General features: G+C 43.9%; 1 protein-coding gene across 1 annotated transcript; it reads right to left on the reverse strand.

Moving 5' to 3' along the window:
• Positions 1-5,117: 5,117 nt before the first annotated feature.
• On the reverse strand, positions 5,118-10,849 carry LOC134510586 (proline-rich protein 2-like). Its single transcript, XM_063323879.1, has 2 exons — positions 10,763-10,849; positions 5,118-5,717 (listed from the first exon to the last, which is right to left on the reverse strand). The coding sequence occupies exons 1-2, from the start codon at positions 10,847-10,849 to the stop codon at positions 5,118-5,120; spliced, it is 687 nt and encodes a 228-aa protein (XP_063179949.1).
• Between the last annotated feature and the right edge of the window lie 4,047 nt (positions 10,850-14,896).

The following is a 14,896-nucleotide window of genomic DNA, read 5'->3' on the forward strand; positions in this document are numbered from 1 at the left end:
GTGTGGTGCAAAAATGTAGTTTCCAAAACTCAACAGGTAAGAACTATCCAATAGGGTAAAAACTACCGTTGCACGAAAAGGCAATATTGCCTCACAGCCCAACTGAACTCAAAGTAAAGCGACAACCATTCATCAATAGCCTAATGCTATTTTCTCATAATGCTCAGAACTTCATATACTCAGTTCAGAAAGTTCTTATATATATACAAAAAATTGAGCAAGTAATTACTTTTGTGTTGGCTATATGAAGCGAAGTTTCAGCTCCCTGCTTCCGCAGTTAATTAGGATGAGCTTCAGTGCAACACTTCTAATACCGTTAAGTACAAATTCAACTGCACTGAGCTATTTTCAATAGCACAAGCACCAGTACTCCAAAAAATAAACCTTGGTCATAGCAGAGATTATTTCTAGAGTACAGTAAGCACGACTGGCATGTGGTTGAGTTCCTAGCCTGCCTGTTACTCAAAGCAAGAAAATAGCCTTATTTGAATGGCATTTCCCAAGCTTTCCTAACTTCTACTTTCCTCCCAAAATAAAACAGAAACTAAACTTGGGATTGTTTAGCAGTTCCAGCTTCCACTCACTTTTAGCCCAATGCCTTATTTCTACCAGGAGCAGGCTCACCTCCTCCAGCTCCAACTACAAGGCAAATCCTTCACTGCCCAGTGCCACTGACCTACCTCAAGCGCTACAACTCTCCCATTCTGCACCTGACAGGCACACGTGGCCTTGTGCTGGTAACTTAGGTAAAATGCAAAATACTTCTATCCTGCTGTCCAAAGATTTAGAGCAAAGGCCATCTCTACCACCAAAAGTCCAATAAGCGACCCGCTGCTCTGGGTGGGTTTTCAGGGCACTTCAGTCTACATGGATCCAGAGAAGTTTCTTGACCATAGCTGCCCAGGCAGCAGATAAATATAAATATCCCCGTGGTGTTTTGGAGTCAGCTCGTGACTTCCAATACTTCAGTTGTATTTCATTGGACTCTATGGTCTATTTATAAATTGTTTATCATACAGTTGCTAGAAGACAGCAAGTCTACCTCTGTTTCTAGTAAAACTTTACAAGTTAGTTCTATGAAAACACACATGAAAAACTTGTCCTTTTTATTTTTTGACAGCATTTTTGGATACCAGGTACAAAAGTTAAAGTTTTTGCTTAAAACTCCACCAGCTCAAGATCAGATCTCTGAAAGCTAAAGCAAGCACATTCCTCAAGTCCATCAGGTCCAGTGTCACCCTGAGACTAACCAGCTACAGGCTGTGCAGCTTGCCTTTACTCCGTATTCCCCTGTGCTCTTATTCTCCCCATCACAAAGCAGACTGAAGTGGCTGCCATTTAACATGCACTGCTGGAGTGACAAGGAGGCAGCGTGCAAGACACAACTAAATCTTAGGATTGTAAGGAGATCCTGACGTAGAAAAGACAAAAACACACGAGATAAAAAGAGACATTTTAGAAGCACGGAAGTTAAATTCTGAATTCAAACTTCAGCACCTATGCAGAGAGTTCCGGCATACACGTACAGCTGGATCAATACACGCACAGAGTCTAGGCCGTGCTCAGATGTGTTCAGCCTCAACCTTCAGAATACTTGACAGCAAACTTCTTTCCTGTTCTCCAGCTTGCAGAACAATAAATAGCTTGGTAATATTTCCTTTGCCTCTACCCCTTCAAATAACAGACCTGTACTATTTTGGAAATTCGTGTAATTTACTCAGCATGCTCATTTGCCACTCTTCCAATGAGGAAGGGACCGTAATTGGAACAGACACTCTAAAGCATCAAAAAGCACCAAAAAATTAAGCAGCAATTGAGAGTATGCCTCTAGTGATGTACTGCCTAGCAGAGAAGCAGAAGATGCCAAGAAGTCATTGGAAAATAAGTTGTATCAATGCAGTTATACAGTTTGACATTCAGACTTTATTTTAAACAGCAACACCAGGGCTTTCTGCTTCCAATTCCTGCACCATCTTAATCAAACACTACTCTTAAAAGGTTAGTCAAAACTCTTCATCGCCCATTCAAGGCCCCAAGTACCACTACACACCTCAAGCTTGCTTTCAAGCGTCTTACACTGCAAGGAAGTGAGAAAGTTCAAATGCCAGGGGACTATTCGATTGCATACATTTCAGTGGAAGAATAAAGCACAAAATCGAAAGCATTGAGTAATTTTCTAGTCCCACCTGAAGGCCACATGATTTCCTGTATCAAAGCAGAAATGTCACCAAAAGGTCACTATTCAAGTATTACTTGTAGGACAGGAGGTACAACATGCTGCAGATGTGTGGCAAAGACAAATGAGAGGTACCAGGAGGCCAAGTGTTACTCACCTTGCCTTCACAGCTGGTCAGCTTGACCACCAGGGAACTAAAGCAGGCAGAAAATTGGCTCCAGCTGAAAGATGTTGAGAGAAAGCAGATGAAGAGTTCATTCCCACCACAGCTGGACACAGGTTTGCTACCTGCCATGACATCCAGTCCAGTGCAACAGGCTTCAGGGTCTGGACCCCCTATTCCAGGCTGAATTTACACTGAACTAAGCTAAGATCCAAACATGTTATACCCACCCTGAAAGAGTAAGTGTATGCTCCAGTCTGTGGGTTTCCAGAACTGTAAGCACCTATACAGAGTTTTAACCACCAAATCTGAGTCTCTAAGAAGCCTTTATAAGGCCTACTGCCACCCCCACCCCCCCAAAAAAAAAGTCATCTATTTAGTACAAAAATTGGAAACTGCAATTTGCATTACATATCCTGCTAGGCAGGAACCACCCCTAAATTAAATACAGTGGGACTTTAGCCCTGACAGTACAAGGTGTTTCCCTATAACTGCACTGATTAAACAGTTGCAGACACCAGACTTCCAAGTCCTTTTTAGCAGACGTCACACTGTACAACATAAAGCAGCAGGCAATTGGCCAAAAATGGTTAGCAAAAAGGATTCCTTAAACCTCCAGCATCCAAATATAGCCCTAGCTGGTCACGTGGGCTGCCATACAGTAAGTGCTCCTCACTTTACCTACCCTTTGATTAAATGGTTTGAGCCAAAAAGCATGTACTTAGAATAGCATTTCAGTTTCCAGCCCAATTCCATGAACTGTATAATCTTCCTGTACCTTCCATGTTCAGATTGGCAGAGAAGAAAAGTTGATTTAGGTTTCTAGTGAGCCCAAAGGGGATCATTAGCTACAAAAAGCTAACAAAATATGAGACCTCTAACATATGTGTGTATACACACACAGAAATATATTTATGTGTATAAAAGCAGTGTATCTGCTATACAATGAAGCAACTGTGAGAGACTTACTTGCTAAGAAACTACAGCACACCCTGATTTTTAATTTTAAATAAGTCACCATACCTTACTCCACCTGACCTCTAGCAATTCCTGTTTTTCATCTTGCTCTCATCGTGATAAGAGCTGAGATCAGATGATTATGTCCACCTCACAAGAACTTCACAGCTGAGTTTATACACCAGGAAACTCTGCAAAGTTTCTGAAGAGAGACAGGCTGACTGTTGCCAGATTCCAACTTAAACTGAAAAAAAAAGAAGTTGAGTCTGGCCCCTTCTCAGCCCTTCCAGCCATTGTCCACATTCAATATAGTGCGGGTGTCAAATGTGGTTACACTAGAAAACCTTGCAACTGCACTAAAAAAATACAGGTGTCAGTTATCCTTCCAAAGCCTCCCCCTTGCACCAGAGAGGATGTATTGCAGTACTAACTTACAACAAGCCCTGTGATTTTTGCTGAGGCTTGAATTTAAGTCGGAGCTATCACTCAACAGAAGTTGAGGGGTTTGAGGGTTCTAAAGAGGAAAGAAGAGCTCAGGGTCACAAGGCAAGGCCTAAAGACTGAATTAGCACGCTTAACGCGCTGCATTAAGTGTGCATATCGGGCTGTATATCACAGGTTTTTGCTAAGAGCAGAAACTCTTTTATCCAACTCCAGTCCTTACTTAAGCCACTATTCTTTTACACACTTAAAACAAAGCACAGTTAGGCACAGTGTCGAGCACGTCCACACACCCATTACCAATGGAGCTGCACCGAGTCACCACAGCTGGTTTCACATTCACACCCACAGCCAGGCCAGCCTGACTGCACCGAAACAACCCTCCCATGCCCAGATGTTGCGCTATTTTTACCTTGGAAAAGGGGAAAAAAACCCCCCAAAAAAACCAAACTAAACAAACAAACAAAAAAAACCCCATCAAAACTTCAGAGCGGGAGGCCCACGGCAGCAGCAAAGACTTTATTCCCAGGCTGCCGGGCGCGGGTCGGGCTCACCGTCCCTCCCGGTGGGACAACCCGCAGTGACGTGTCCACCTGAGGCTCCCGGGGCCGCCGCCGCCACCGCCGGAGACAAAGTTCTGTAGTGCACTGACTGCTATCGTACCCAGAGTCGGAGTGTCACAGAACTTTGCTTCCGGAGGCTCCGAATCCTCCTTCCCGGTACCGGCACCGGGGCCGCCTGCCAGCGCGTTTCCCCGCCTGGGAAGGAAGGGAAGGGGCACAGGGTTAGCGGTGGTGGAAGGCACCCCCTTTCCTCCTCCTCCTCCCACCGCCCCCCCCCCCCCCGCGGCCCCGCTAACCGAGAAAGGCGATGAGAAGATATTTTAAATAAAGCCCCGCAAAAACACCACACACACACGCACCCCCCCCCCCCGCCGGGAGCTAACGGGCCGCGGCCGGCCGGAGAGGCTGCCGACGCTCCCGCTGACAGCCCCGCCGCCGCGGCCCTGAGGCGGCCCCGCCGCGGCAGCGCCCGCCACCTCCCCCCCCCCTCCCACCCCCAAACCCCGGCTCCGCAGCCCCGACCGGCGGGCGGACGCCCCCCACCCCCGCCAGCCCTTCCCCTCGGCCCCCGCCGCCCAGCGCAACAGGTCCGCTCCGCCCCGCAGCCCCCCGCAGCGGCGGCCTCGTCTCGTCCGGCCGCGTCCCGTCGGTTGGTGGCGGTGGCCGGTGGCGCCCGCGCGCGCCCCGCCGTGCCGTGCCGTGCCGTGCCGCGCGCGCCGCGCCGCCGCTCCATCTTGACTTTTGCCGACGTGGAAATTTTGGGTTCGGGGGGGGACGAGCCGCGCTCTTATTGGCCGACGGCGGGCGGGGTCGGAGGTCACGGCTGCTGTCGCCGCTCCGCGCCAAAGCCGCCCGGCCCGCCGGCCACGCCCCCGCCACGCCCCGCCGGCCACGCCCACACAGGGGGCGGGGCCGCGCCGCGCCGCGCCGGCCCCGGTGGCCGTTGCGGCCGTTGGCGGCGGCGCTGAGGAGGGGGCGGCGGCGCACCGGCGGGTCCTCGCCGCCCTCCCCCCGCCTCCCGCCGCCTCGGCCTCCGGCAGCCGCTGCCCCCGGCCGGGGGGAGGCCGCGGGGGTGTGGAGGTGGCGGCGGGTCTCGGTGCGCCTCGCCGCCCGCGGCTTCTCGGCCGGGGAGGGCGAAGCAGCGCTTTCCCCCCACCCCCGGCGGAGGCGCGTAGGTCGGGTCCCGCCCTCGGCCGGGGGTGCTGGGCAGGCGGCCCCGGCGGCACCTGCGTGGCTGCGGCGGCGGGGGGCTCTCCCGGCACGCCTCCCGCGGGGGGGTTCTTCGGTGTAACGTGGTGGGGAGCTGCGGGGAGCGAGCCGCTCCTAAAATCACTTCTGGTGGCTTGGCTTCCCCCTGAGACAGCAGCCTGGAGCGTGGCGGGTGTGAGCAGGAGAAAATCTCGGGTGTTTGTAGTTCCTGCTTCGAATTTGAAGGATTTTGGAAAGAGCGTAACAGCTTTTGCTTGAAAGTGGTGTTTCCTCACCCTGAAAGAAAAGCCGAGGGGGGTCTGCTGTCTGAAGAGGGTGTTCTCTGCTCTCCTCTTGAGGAGGTGTCAGGACTTTGATAGGGCTATGTGGACCTCTGAGTACACTGTAGTACAAAATTCGCTGAGTAAAGATTTAAAAATAATAATTCCTGCAGTTTACATGGAATTAAAGCCATTAAAGTTAAGCCCATCTTGCTGATCAGCTTGTTCACTAGGCTCAGATGAAACTGGGTTTGAAGAACCGATGGGGGGTGAAGTTTGTGGTCACGTAGGTAGGCCTCAACTTGTAAGAGTGCTTTTGTACTTGAGGTGTTTATGAGTAGTCCCCGAGGAGCCGTCCATCCGCAGGAGGTCCCTGAGCCTGAAGGTGCGCAGCCCCGTCCTCCGGTGGTGTCACCGTGCAGGTGACCTCCAGCGCTCGTGTGGCCCTTGTCGTTGCAGGTTCACAGCGATGCCCGTTAATCCAAGCCTGTGGCTGTCACTGCGGTGTCTGAAAGGGAAATAAACTGAAAAATGCTTTGAAATATTTTATCTTTTTTTTAGTTTCTATAATTATTTTTTTATTGTTTAAAACGTAGTGTTTGGGGAAGGAGAACCTCAGAAGACTCTCTTTGAATACTTAAATTTTGTTTCCTCTTTTTTTAGCTCCTTTGTCTTCAGAACCAGAAATGGCAAGTCTTTCCTGAGCCTTTCTGGTGTGTTTATGAAGCCTGTTCCTCCCTGGCTGCGCCTTCACCATGATGTTCAGTCTCTAGCCTTTTGCTGCCGTTTTCCCTGTGTACTATTCTTTCCCACCTTCCCGTTCCCCTCTATTCCTGCTCCCGCAGCATACCACCCCTCTGCTAGGCCATGGAGTCGGCCTCAGCTGTGCCGTTGCCACTCAGCTGTGTGTACGGGAATATTGATTTTACAGTGTGTATGCTCTGCGAAAAAAAGATAAAAAAAAAAATCAATATTTCAGTAGATTGGGCAGAGCGTGTGGCGGTGTAACGGAGCCCAGCCGGCTAATGTAACATGCAGGGGTCCTCCTTCAGAGATTGAGGTCAGTCAGAAAATGGAAATGTGTTTTCTTATTTTATTGTCTGTTTCAGATTTAATGTGTGTGTTTATGTTCTAGTGTTTAACTTACAGCAGGGCATACAGTTACTTTGAAGTCATATCCAACAGAATGTCACAGGTTGCAGGCGACATACACAAAAAAGCACGCCTCAGGCGTACAATCCATTTTTTAGAGCTTAATAAACCCCCTCTTCCCCTTACTCATATGTCTATCAAACAACTGTTGCGAGGAAAAATTAATAATTTTTGTTTCTGCAAATAAAAAAATCACTTTCCATTGTTTGGTGCAGACTTGGGTTCTGATTATGTAATGAAACACACAGTGCTTTAATGAACTCTGATACAGCGGCATGTATCGATGAGTGTCATAAAATGAGTATAAGTGAAAAGAATGAGGGAGGAGAAATAACGAATGTATGACACAAAACCAGAGTAAAAACTCCCATTGATTTTAATGGACCTGGGATTTCAGCCAGAATGTTCTCTATGATACACTATCCGCTTTTTAAACCGTTGCATCATGCCTTAAAATTTAGCAAAAGTACTTGAAATGACATGTGAAACCACTGCATTCTCAGGCTCAGTGTCAAGATTAGCGCAGGCTAGCTATTGTTTCACAGCTCTGGAGAGGCTTGATACAGCTTTATCTTCACTTAATAATTTTATCTTCTGTTTTTGTCGGAGGCTATTTCTCATCTACCAAAACCTCTCACTGCAGCAGTGAGTACAGATCTATACAATGGGCAGAGGAGTGAGTATTATGTTTGTGAACGTTACAATACTTTTGTGCTGAATAGCGTGCATTTAGAGATGCTACATGTTCGGTAAAAAGGCAAAGCTATTTATTCTTCTGTTACTTGCATTGTTAGTTGGAGACTTTGATTTGGCAGTCGTGGCTGGTGAGGCACGCAAGGCTGGAGTGGTAATGTCTTCTTTCAGCTACAACTCCGGTTTAGGACATGACTCATGTAGAAGGCTTCCAAATGTAAAATACTGCTACCTACAGATGCATTCTGTACTGGGTTTTCTCAAAAGTCCGTTGATTTTCTTCAGTGACTGACCGCTGATTTCCAATATGCTTATGTTTCACTATTCTGAAAAAGTATTTGTTGCTCTCAAGCATGGAGGTTTGTTTTTTTTTTCCTTATAGAAAACTGTTCATTTTAACATTTTTTAAAAGTTCATTAAGAAATCAAATGCAAAAGGAATGGTAATAATACTTAGTGTTAACCAGTTACTGGCAACCTGTGCACTTAACCACGCTCTTAAAAGTGTACTTCGAGACATGCAATATGTCAGTATGTTCAAATGTATTTTAGGTATAGTTTAAAAAATAGTGCAATAATGTAGAATGTAAAATGTATTTTAAACACTATGATATAATTTTATTTAATTCTAGAACGGTTTTTCCTAGTATTAGTATGATAAACTGCAGTAAAAATATTATTCCAATTTAAATTATAATGTAAAACTCGTAGCTGAAGATTAAGGAATTATTATTAGGGTTGCATTTTACTTTAAGAATCCATCTGCTTTGGCAGAATGCTGCCAACTAAGAAGATTCAAGAAGGTGGTAACTGCACAAGACAAGGCAAAAGCACATGATACAGACGACCAAGCTGTGACTTTTTTGTGAAGTAAGGAAAAACAATATTTCACAGAATATTAGCCTTAACTTAAAAGGTGGGAGAGTTTTATGATAGAATTTACTTTTCGTATGAAGAGAAGACTGTTTTCCAAGGATCCTTCTTTGGCAGCTTTGTGAAATAGCAAATTGGGTTTTGTTTTTTTTTGTTTTGTTTAGTTTTGGGGGTTTTGCATTTTGAAAAAATTAGTACATTATAAGAATTAATATTTAACTTGAAACTCTAGTTGTGCAGGATGGAAAATTAATTCTCTGATTAGTGGGAGAACTTTTATGGTATTCATACAATAAATAAAGACTTGGTCATAAACATCAATCAATATTATAGAATGTTTTAAAACAAATGTAAACAATTTATATTATGACAATTTGTAGCACTGCTTATTGATAAAAAAAAATTATACATACAAACTCAGTGGCATATCATTCTAATTCTTAGTTGGTTATTATCTGAGATTGCTCTTGATTAAATATGATTTGTGTTGTATCTGTGTAATTCTGTACTTCATTACTATAATAAATGTGCATTAAAACTGCATTATAATGTCCTAATTGTGAAATTGCCATTGAGTAAATTAAGGTTATGAGCACTGTAATGCAGTTTTTTACCAAAATGTTATATTTCCTAGTGCTTAAATTTCCTTGCATCTTAGAATCATAAAATTAGTTGCTAAAGTTAATAAATAATGATAGATAGTCTAAGCAAGTCAGCAGCAATTCAGGGAATAGAATTCAGGTTTCCTGAGTTCTCACTGTCTCTCTAAAAAGGAGACAAAGACTATGCCTCCTTCTCTAATTGTAGAGGTAAGTGACTGATAGAAATATAATTTTGTTAGAATCTGAACGTCACAAAATAAGACAAGATCAAGTGTCAAAATAAAATTTCAAGATACAAGGACATAACTTAACGAACTTTCATGCAAGTCCAGTGGAAATCTTTCTATTGACCTTAATAAATTTTTTTCAATTTGTAACGTGCTGGCATCAAGGGTATGAATAGCCCCATTAGTTAAGTAACTAGTGCTTTTTGCTCATTAACATCTTGTAGTTTAGAAATTTGCAGAATTAACCCCTAGATGTCTCCTAAAAGCCCACAAAGCTTCAGAAGGACTTCATATGAGTTACAGATTCCAAACGGAGTGACTCAGTCATCTGCATTTTTAAGATAACGGATCTGCAAGGTGATCGCTGCTGGGTTGGTGTAAGAGTATCTGCAAAACATTAGTATTTTGGAGAACAATATAAATTTCAAAATTTGCTTTTGTTGTGCATTAAAATCAAACTAGGACCTTCCTGAAAAAATGCCGAAATGGACATACAAAGAACTCGGTGCGAATATTCCCTTTTACCCTGTCTGAAGCTGTTCAGCTGCGCGTAGCTGGCCCAGAAAGACATTAACATGCTGAATCAATGGGATTTGAACCTCTCTTGCCCATATCCCCCAGGGAATGCCTGAACGCTGAGCAGCCATCTATTTTGAGGAAAAGAAGGGAAAGTTTGTCTTTCGCTTTTTTTCTTCCTAGAAATTAACTTCTGAATCTGAGAAGCCTTCTTACTGGAACAAATACTTTCCCACAAAAAGGTTCCGTTTCAGCAAGTCAGCATTTTCGGATGCAAACAAATATATTGTGGGAAAATTCCCAACAAGCTTTGCTTTGGAGTCCTTCGGAAAAAACCATGCGAGGGAGAATTGTTGGAATGGCATTTACAAAGGGATACGCATACGTTCCTTTATAGAGTCCAAATAAAGTGACATGGTGGTATCTAGGACAAAGACTTGAAGGAATTTAACCTTTCGTTTTTAGGGCAGTAGAAATCCCTGCTACAAGAAAAATCAGACAGAGATAAATAAACAACCAAATTCTGTACCGTCCACCACAAGCCATGGTTTAATCCGTTTATAACCACTTTTATGGAGATTGTGCTGGAGCTCCTGGGCAGATTCCGCAGGACCAGAGCTGAGATGTAGCAACCAAGAGGTTATTGACATAAGAGGCCCAACTTTCTTGAACGATGTGTCCTAGAAATGGAAACCAAGGGTCATCTTGCTCAGACTGGTGAAGAGCTACTTACGTAAGTAGTCTCACTGAATTCAAACCTGTCCTAAAAAGGCACTTAACGATCTTCTGGCTGCAACAATGTGAAAAGAAGGCAAATAAGTAGAACGAGAACCGTTCAGGCTGTAGTCAAATGCTTCTTGCAGAAATGTCTGGGGCAGTCATGGAGTTACCTGCTTCATCCATCTGCCCCTCATTGGCAATTTGAACTAACCCATGTGCTTTCACGGTGATGGAGAGAAGAACTTGCATAGACCATTCCTGGGGTGGAAGCTGTAAAGCCTGATGCCATCACTGCCATTTCTCCGGTGGGCATCTGTCTGTGGCCTTGGTATTTGATTGCAACTTTTCCTCAAGCCTAGCAAATTGCAACTGGTGACCTTCAAGGCTGAGGGAAAGAATTCATGTGGCAAAACTTAATGAATAGATTATCAGTAATGCAACTGGCAACTGCAGACTAGCTGAGAGTGCAAAGAATGTTAAAGGAAGTCACCCCCTCCGCCCTGCACGCACATTTTTCTGGGCCGTTTTAATAAAGAGACAAAAGTAGTGTCATTTGCAGATGCTAGTCTTGTATGGAAGTTGGGGAAGCATTTGGGAAAGAAAAACTCTTCTTACATACTGAATAACCAAAGAAGATAGAGGGTGGTAGAAAAAGCACACATGACAGTTGTGTTGTGTGACAGTTTTTGTTATCTTCCAGACTTGTTGCCTGGCAAATCCCTTCTTTTTTCTCTTTTTTTTTTTCCCCTTAATTTTTGGGGTCTTATACACAGCTCACCCCTCAAGGCACAAGCACAAATACTAACTGAAACTTACTTGCTATGTATCCAAAGCACTAAAATACTAGGTAGTAACTACTATTTACAAATATTTTTTAAAATAATATTTAACTTAGAAATATCCAGTGAACACTTACTTGATAAAAATCAGAATATCTCTACCACATTTATTTCATTTCTACTATCTATATCAAAGCATGAATTTGGGGAAGATAGGGTTATTCAAGGAAAAGAAACTGAATCTGTAGCAGAAAAGCCCTTTCCTTGGTCTCCTTAAACACATACGTGAAGAATTATCAAGCAATCCTATGACACAGAGGCATTTGATTAGGAAAGACCTGCTCTAACGGAAAGGCTTTAGTTAGCTCAGGGATGGGAGAGATGCTACACTTCCCTATGAACCCCAGAGCTGTGGGATCTTCTGGTCATTCCAGTTCTAGCTTCCTCGGAGGCTGTCGCTGTGCTGAACGCTCGGCAGCTTCAGAATTCACCCAGGATACAGCCTGGTTACTCCAGGAGGTACCCAGCTCCATGAGCCATGTTTAAAACATCAGCTCCTGTCTCAGAGGTAACAGGCTGGGCATGGTGACTCGAAGTCCCACTGAAATAAGTGTTGTACAACCAGCCTTCAGAGACCATCTGTACCTCCTCCAGAACACTATGGCTTTTCGAAACAGTCTGGAAAGAGGAAGCGCACTCATCTCACCTCCTGGGAATTTCTGAAGAATACAGTTCAAAAGTTTCCGCTTCCACTATTTCCTTATTCTAAAGAAGAAAAAGTGTCTTTGTCCTGTCCAAGTCTTGAGGAGATGAAACGGAGTTTGTCACCTTAGGTTCAGAACATTAACGATCACTTAGACTTTCACCTCTGCTCAGGAGTGATTTATGGCTTTCACCTTGCAGGACACACAATTCAAATCACCATCTGCTACGTTCACAGGAAGAATCTTCGGGCCAAATCGTTACGGCAACCCATTACTCCTCCGGCTTTCTACACCACCAGGAAACGTCAGCGAATGCCAAGCTTTTGCAACGGCAAACAAAGGGAAATGGGTATTCGTATCTACCATTACTTTCATAATTGGTTGAACAGGGAAAAAACAATCTTACCAGGAAATCCTCACAAGTCTGAACTACATCTATCAGCCTTGTTTGCTTGCCAGTTCTTCTGATGAACCACAGGAAATATATTCCAACTCCAGCACAGATTGTTCGGAGGAGACAAGATAGGCTCATTAGCTCTGTGACCTACAGGCAGTAGGCACACACACACAAAACGTTCAGCCTTTGGATGGGGCAGCGCAGATGCAACCCAATGGGCTTGCCTGGCACGACTGGGTTGTGTGTTCGTGTTTATGTTGATCATATAACCCTGGCTGGGTTTCCTTATCAATGCATGCGTGACCTCGATAGAGCAGGCTGTTAGATCCCAGGCTCTCGTGCATGACAAACCCGGATAGCGCAGGTTCCCCTGCATGCAGCTTCCCAAAGAACTGGATTTCTTCTGTGCTGGAGGGTAAGTAACTCTTCAGTAAAAACACTAATTGATGCACTGATAACTTATTAGTAGAGTCACTCAAAAGAGTGGTGGAATTGCTGGACAGCATTTCCTAGGCATAGTAAGCCACAGTTAGAGCGTGTCTTTGTTTTTACAAATACATGATTTTGTCAAAGCTATCTGTGCAACACACCGTGAAATGCATTTAAATAAATAATATGAAGAACTGAACAGTATGTTTAAAATGAAATACATCAGAAGGTAAATGAGGTATATTCAATGGTTCTGAAGGTTTCTGTTCCCTCCAGTTAAATTTTCTATCAAATAGAGAATTTTACTGCATTTATTGGTTTGTTGTCTATAAAACGTTTAGCAAATTTATATATGCCCTACTCAGCTGCTTTCAAATAAAGGAGTTACAAGCTGTCTGACTAAAGGATTTATTTTTTTTTCTCACTGAAATCCACAGGAAGATGTCTGTCAACTTCATTAAGAGAAGGAAGAAAACTTTATAAAAGTCTCCTTTTGAAACTGATTGCCGGGAGTCCTGTACTGTAAGAAAAATGTTGCTCTCTAGATCCCACCGTGGCGCTCTGCTAATTTTATGAGTTTAGGAATAGCCTGTCAAAATTCTGAGACACACGGGGGTCCTAATCATGAGCAGCTTGTTCCAGCGAGAATCGTATTTCTTACGTCGAAGGACAGCAGTGGGAAAAGTGCCTCATTTGCACCTCACAGAAAATGTGCTTTTCCTCCCTGATTTCTCAGCCGAATGCAACAGGAGACTTCCTCTGGCCCTTAGCAACAGCCCTGAGTGAGGGCCGGCAGAGAAGAGCAAGGAGCAAAGCCAGGACTAGCAAAGAGCTATTGATTCGTCAATGAAAGAGAACATTTTCTGAAATAAAAAAAAAAAATCAGCGAGTCACAATAAGTCTAGGACAAGTCTAACTTTAGTGACTAGAAGTAAAAAGGACAGGCAACTTAAATTGACATTGATCTTCCTGGCATTCCAAGGGTAATATTTTCATTATGATAAAATGTTCTATAACAACCCCTCCGGTGAATTGGGCACAAGCATGCTTTTCTTCTACATTGGTGCTGCCTATCTTCCTGTTCCACCTATTTTTATACCATTAAAAAAATATTTGTTTAGGCAATGCAAACAAAATCCCCCACTTCCATGTGTTTAAGTTCCCTTGCCGTTTATGCTATAATACAGTACAGGAGCAATGAGACAGCTGAGAATTTTGTTTCAAACCAGTTTGCTGATTTTGTCTCCTTTTCAGTCTCCATTCAGAAAAACAACCCTAAAACTTGCCCAAAATGTTTGTAAGCGTATAGGACCTGGATACAGGTTCTCCAGCACCCTTCCCAACAAGCACATGGGTGGAGGTACATACATAAATACAAACACACTTATGTAGGTGGACAGACAAATGTGTTTTGTCCACAGAAGTATTTTTGTGTATGCTAATACAGAATAATCAATAAAAAGGTTTTTCTATATATGTATAAAAAAATATACAAAAGCTTTTTCAAACATTTTTAAACTTTGGTCCTCAAAAGTTAAGACGGGAAAAGATGGAATTACAAATAACCCCCATGGATTCTCATCTTGTATAAATTTCCACGGGTTTTTTTGTCCGTCTTCATCAGGCAATAATTCATCTCACTAATATTTTTCGTAGCAGGGAAACGGTTTGTGTGCCTTTCAACACTGCTCCAACGATATATAGTAGAATTACATGACAAAATGTATTGGTAGCAGATATATAACTATTACTTGTTATTCTAAAGTATCAACAGTGCATTCATGGGCTGCACAAAAGACAGTCTCTGATTGAAGCCCTGTAGAGTCTCTGTGAAGATTTATGTGATTTTTTTTTTTTTCCCCGCAGCTTATGATGTGGCAGAATGACCAGTTTATGATGTGGGTGGAACTTTGTTCAACACATGAAAATGCCTCCGCTCTCCAGATTCTGTTCTCCTGTGGTAGGCAGTAATGCTTTCTGCCCTCCATATGGCCACCATGTGCCAGCAGACACCAAATTGGTGTGTGGGTTAAATG

This window comes from Chroicocephalus ridibundus, chromosome 2 (genome assembly GCF_963924245.1).
Source record: "Chroicocephalus ridibundus chromosome 2, bChrRid1.1, whole genome shotgun sequence".
NCBI classification, from domain to species: Eukaryota; Metazoa; Chordata; class Aves; order Charadriiformes; family Laridae; genus Chroicocephalus; species Chroicocephalus ridibundus.

Excerpts from the sequence above, each read along its gene's own strand:
- LOC134510586 (XM_063323879.1), bottom strand. The coding sequence starts at position 10,849 with ATGGCAGTGATGGCATCAGGCTTTACAGCTTCCACCCCAGGAATGGTC. Across the intron at positions 5,718-10,762 it reads ATCACCGTGAAAGCACATGG|GAACTACAAACACCCGAGAT; the intron begins GTTAGTTCAAAT and ends AATTCGAAGCAG.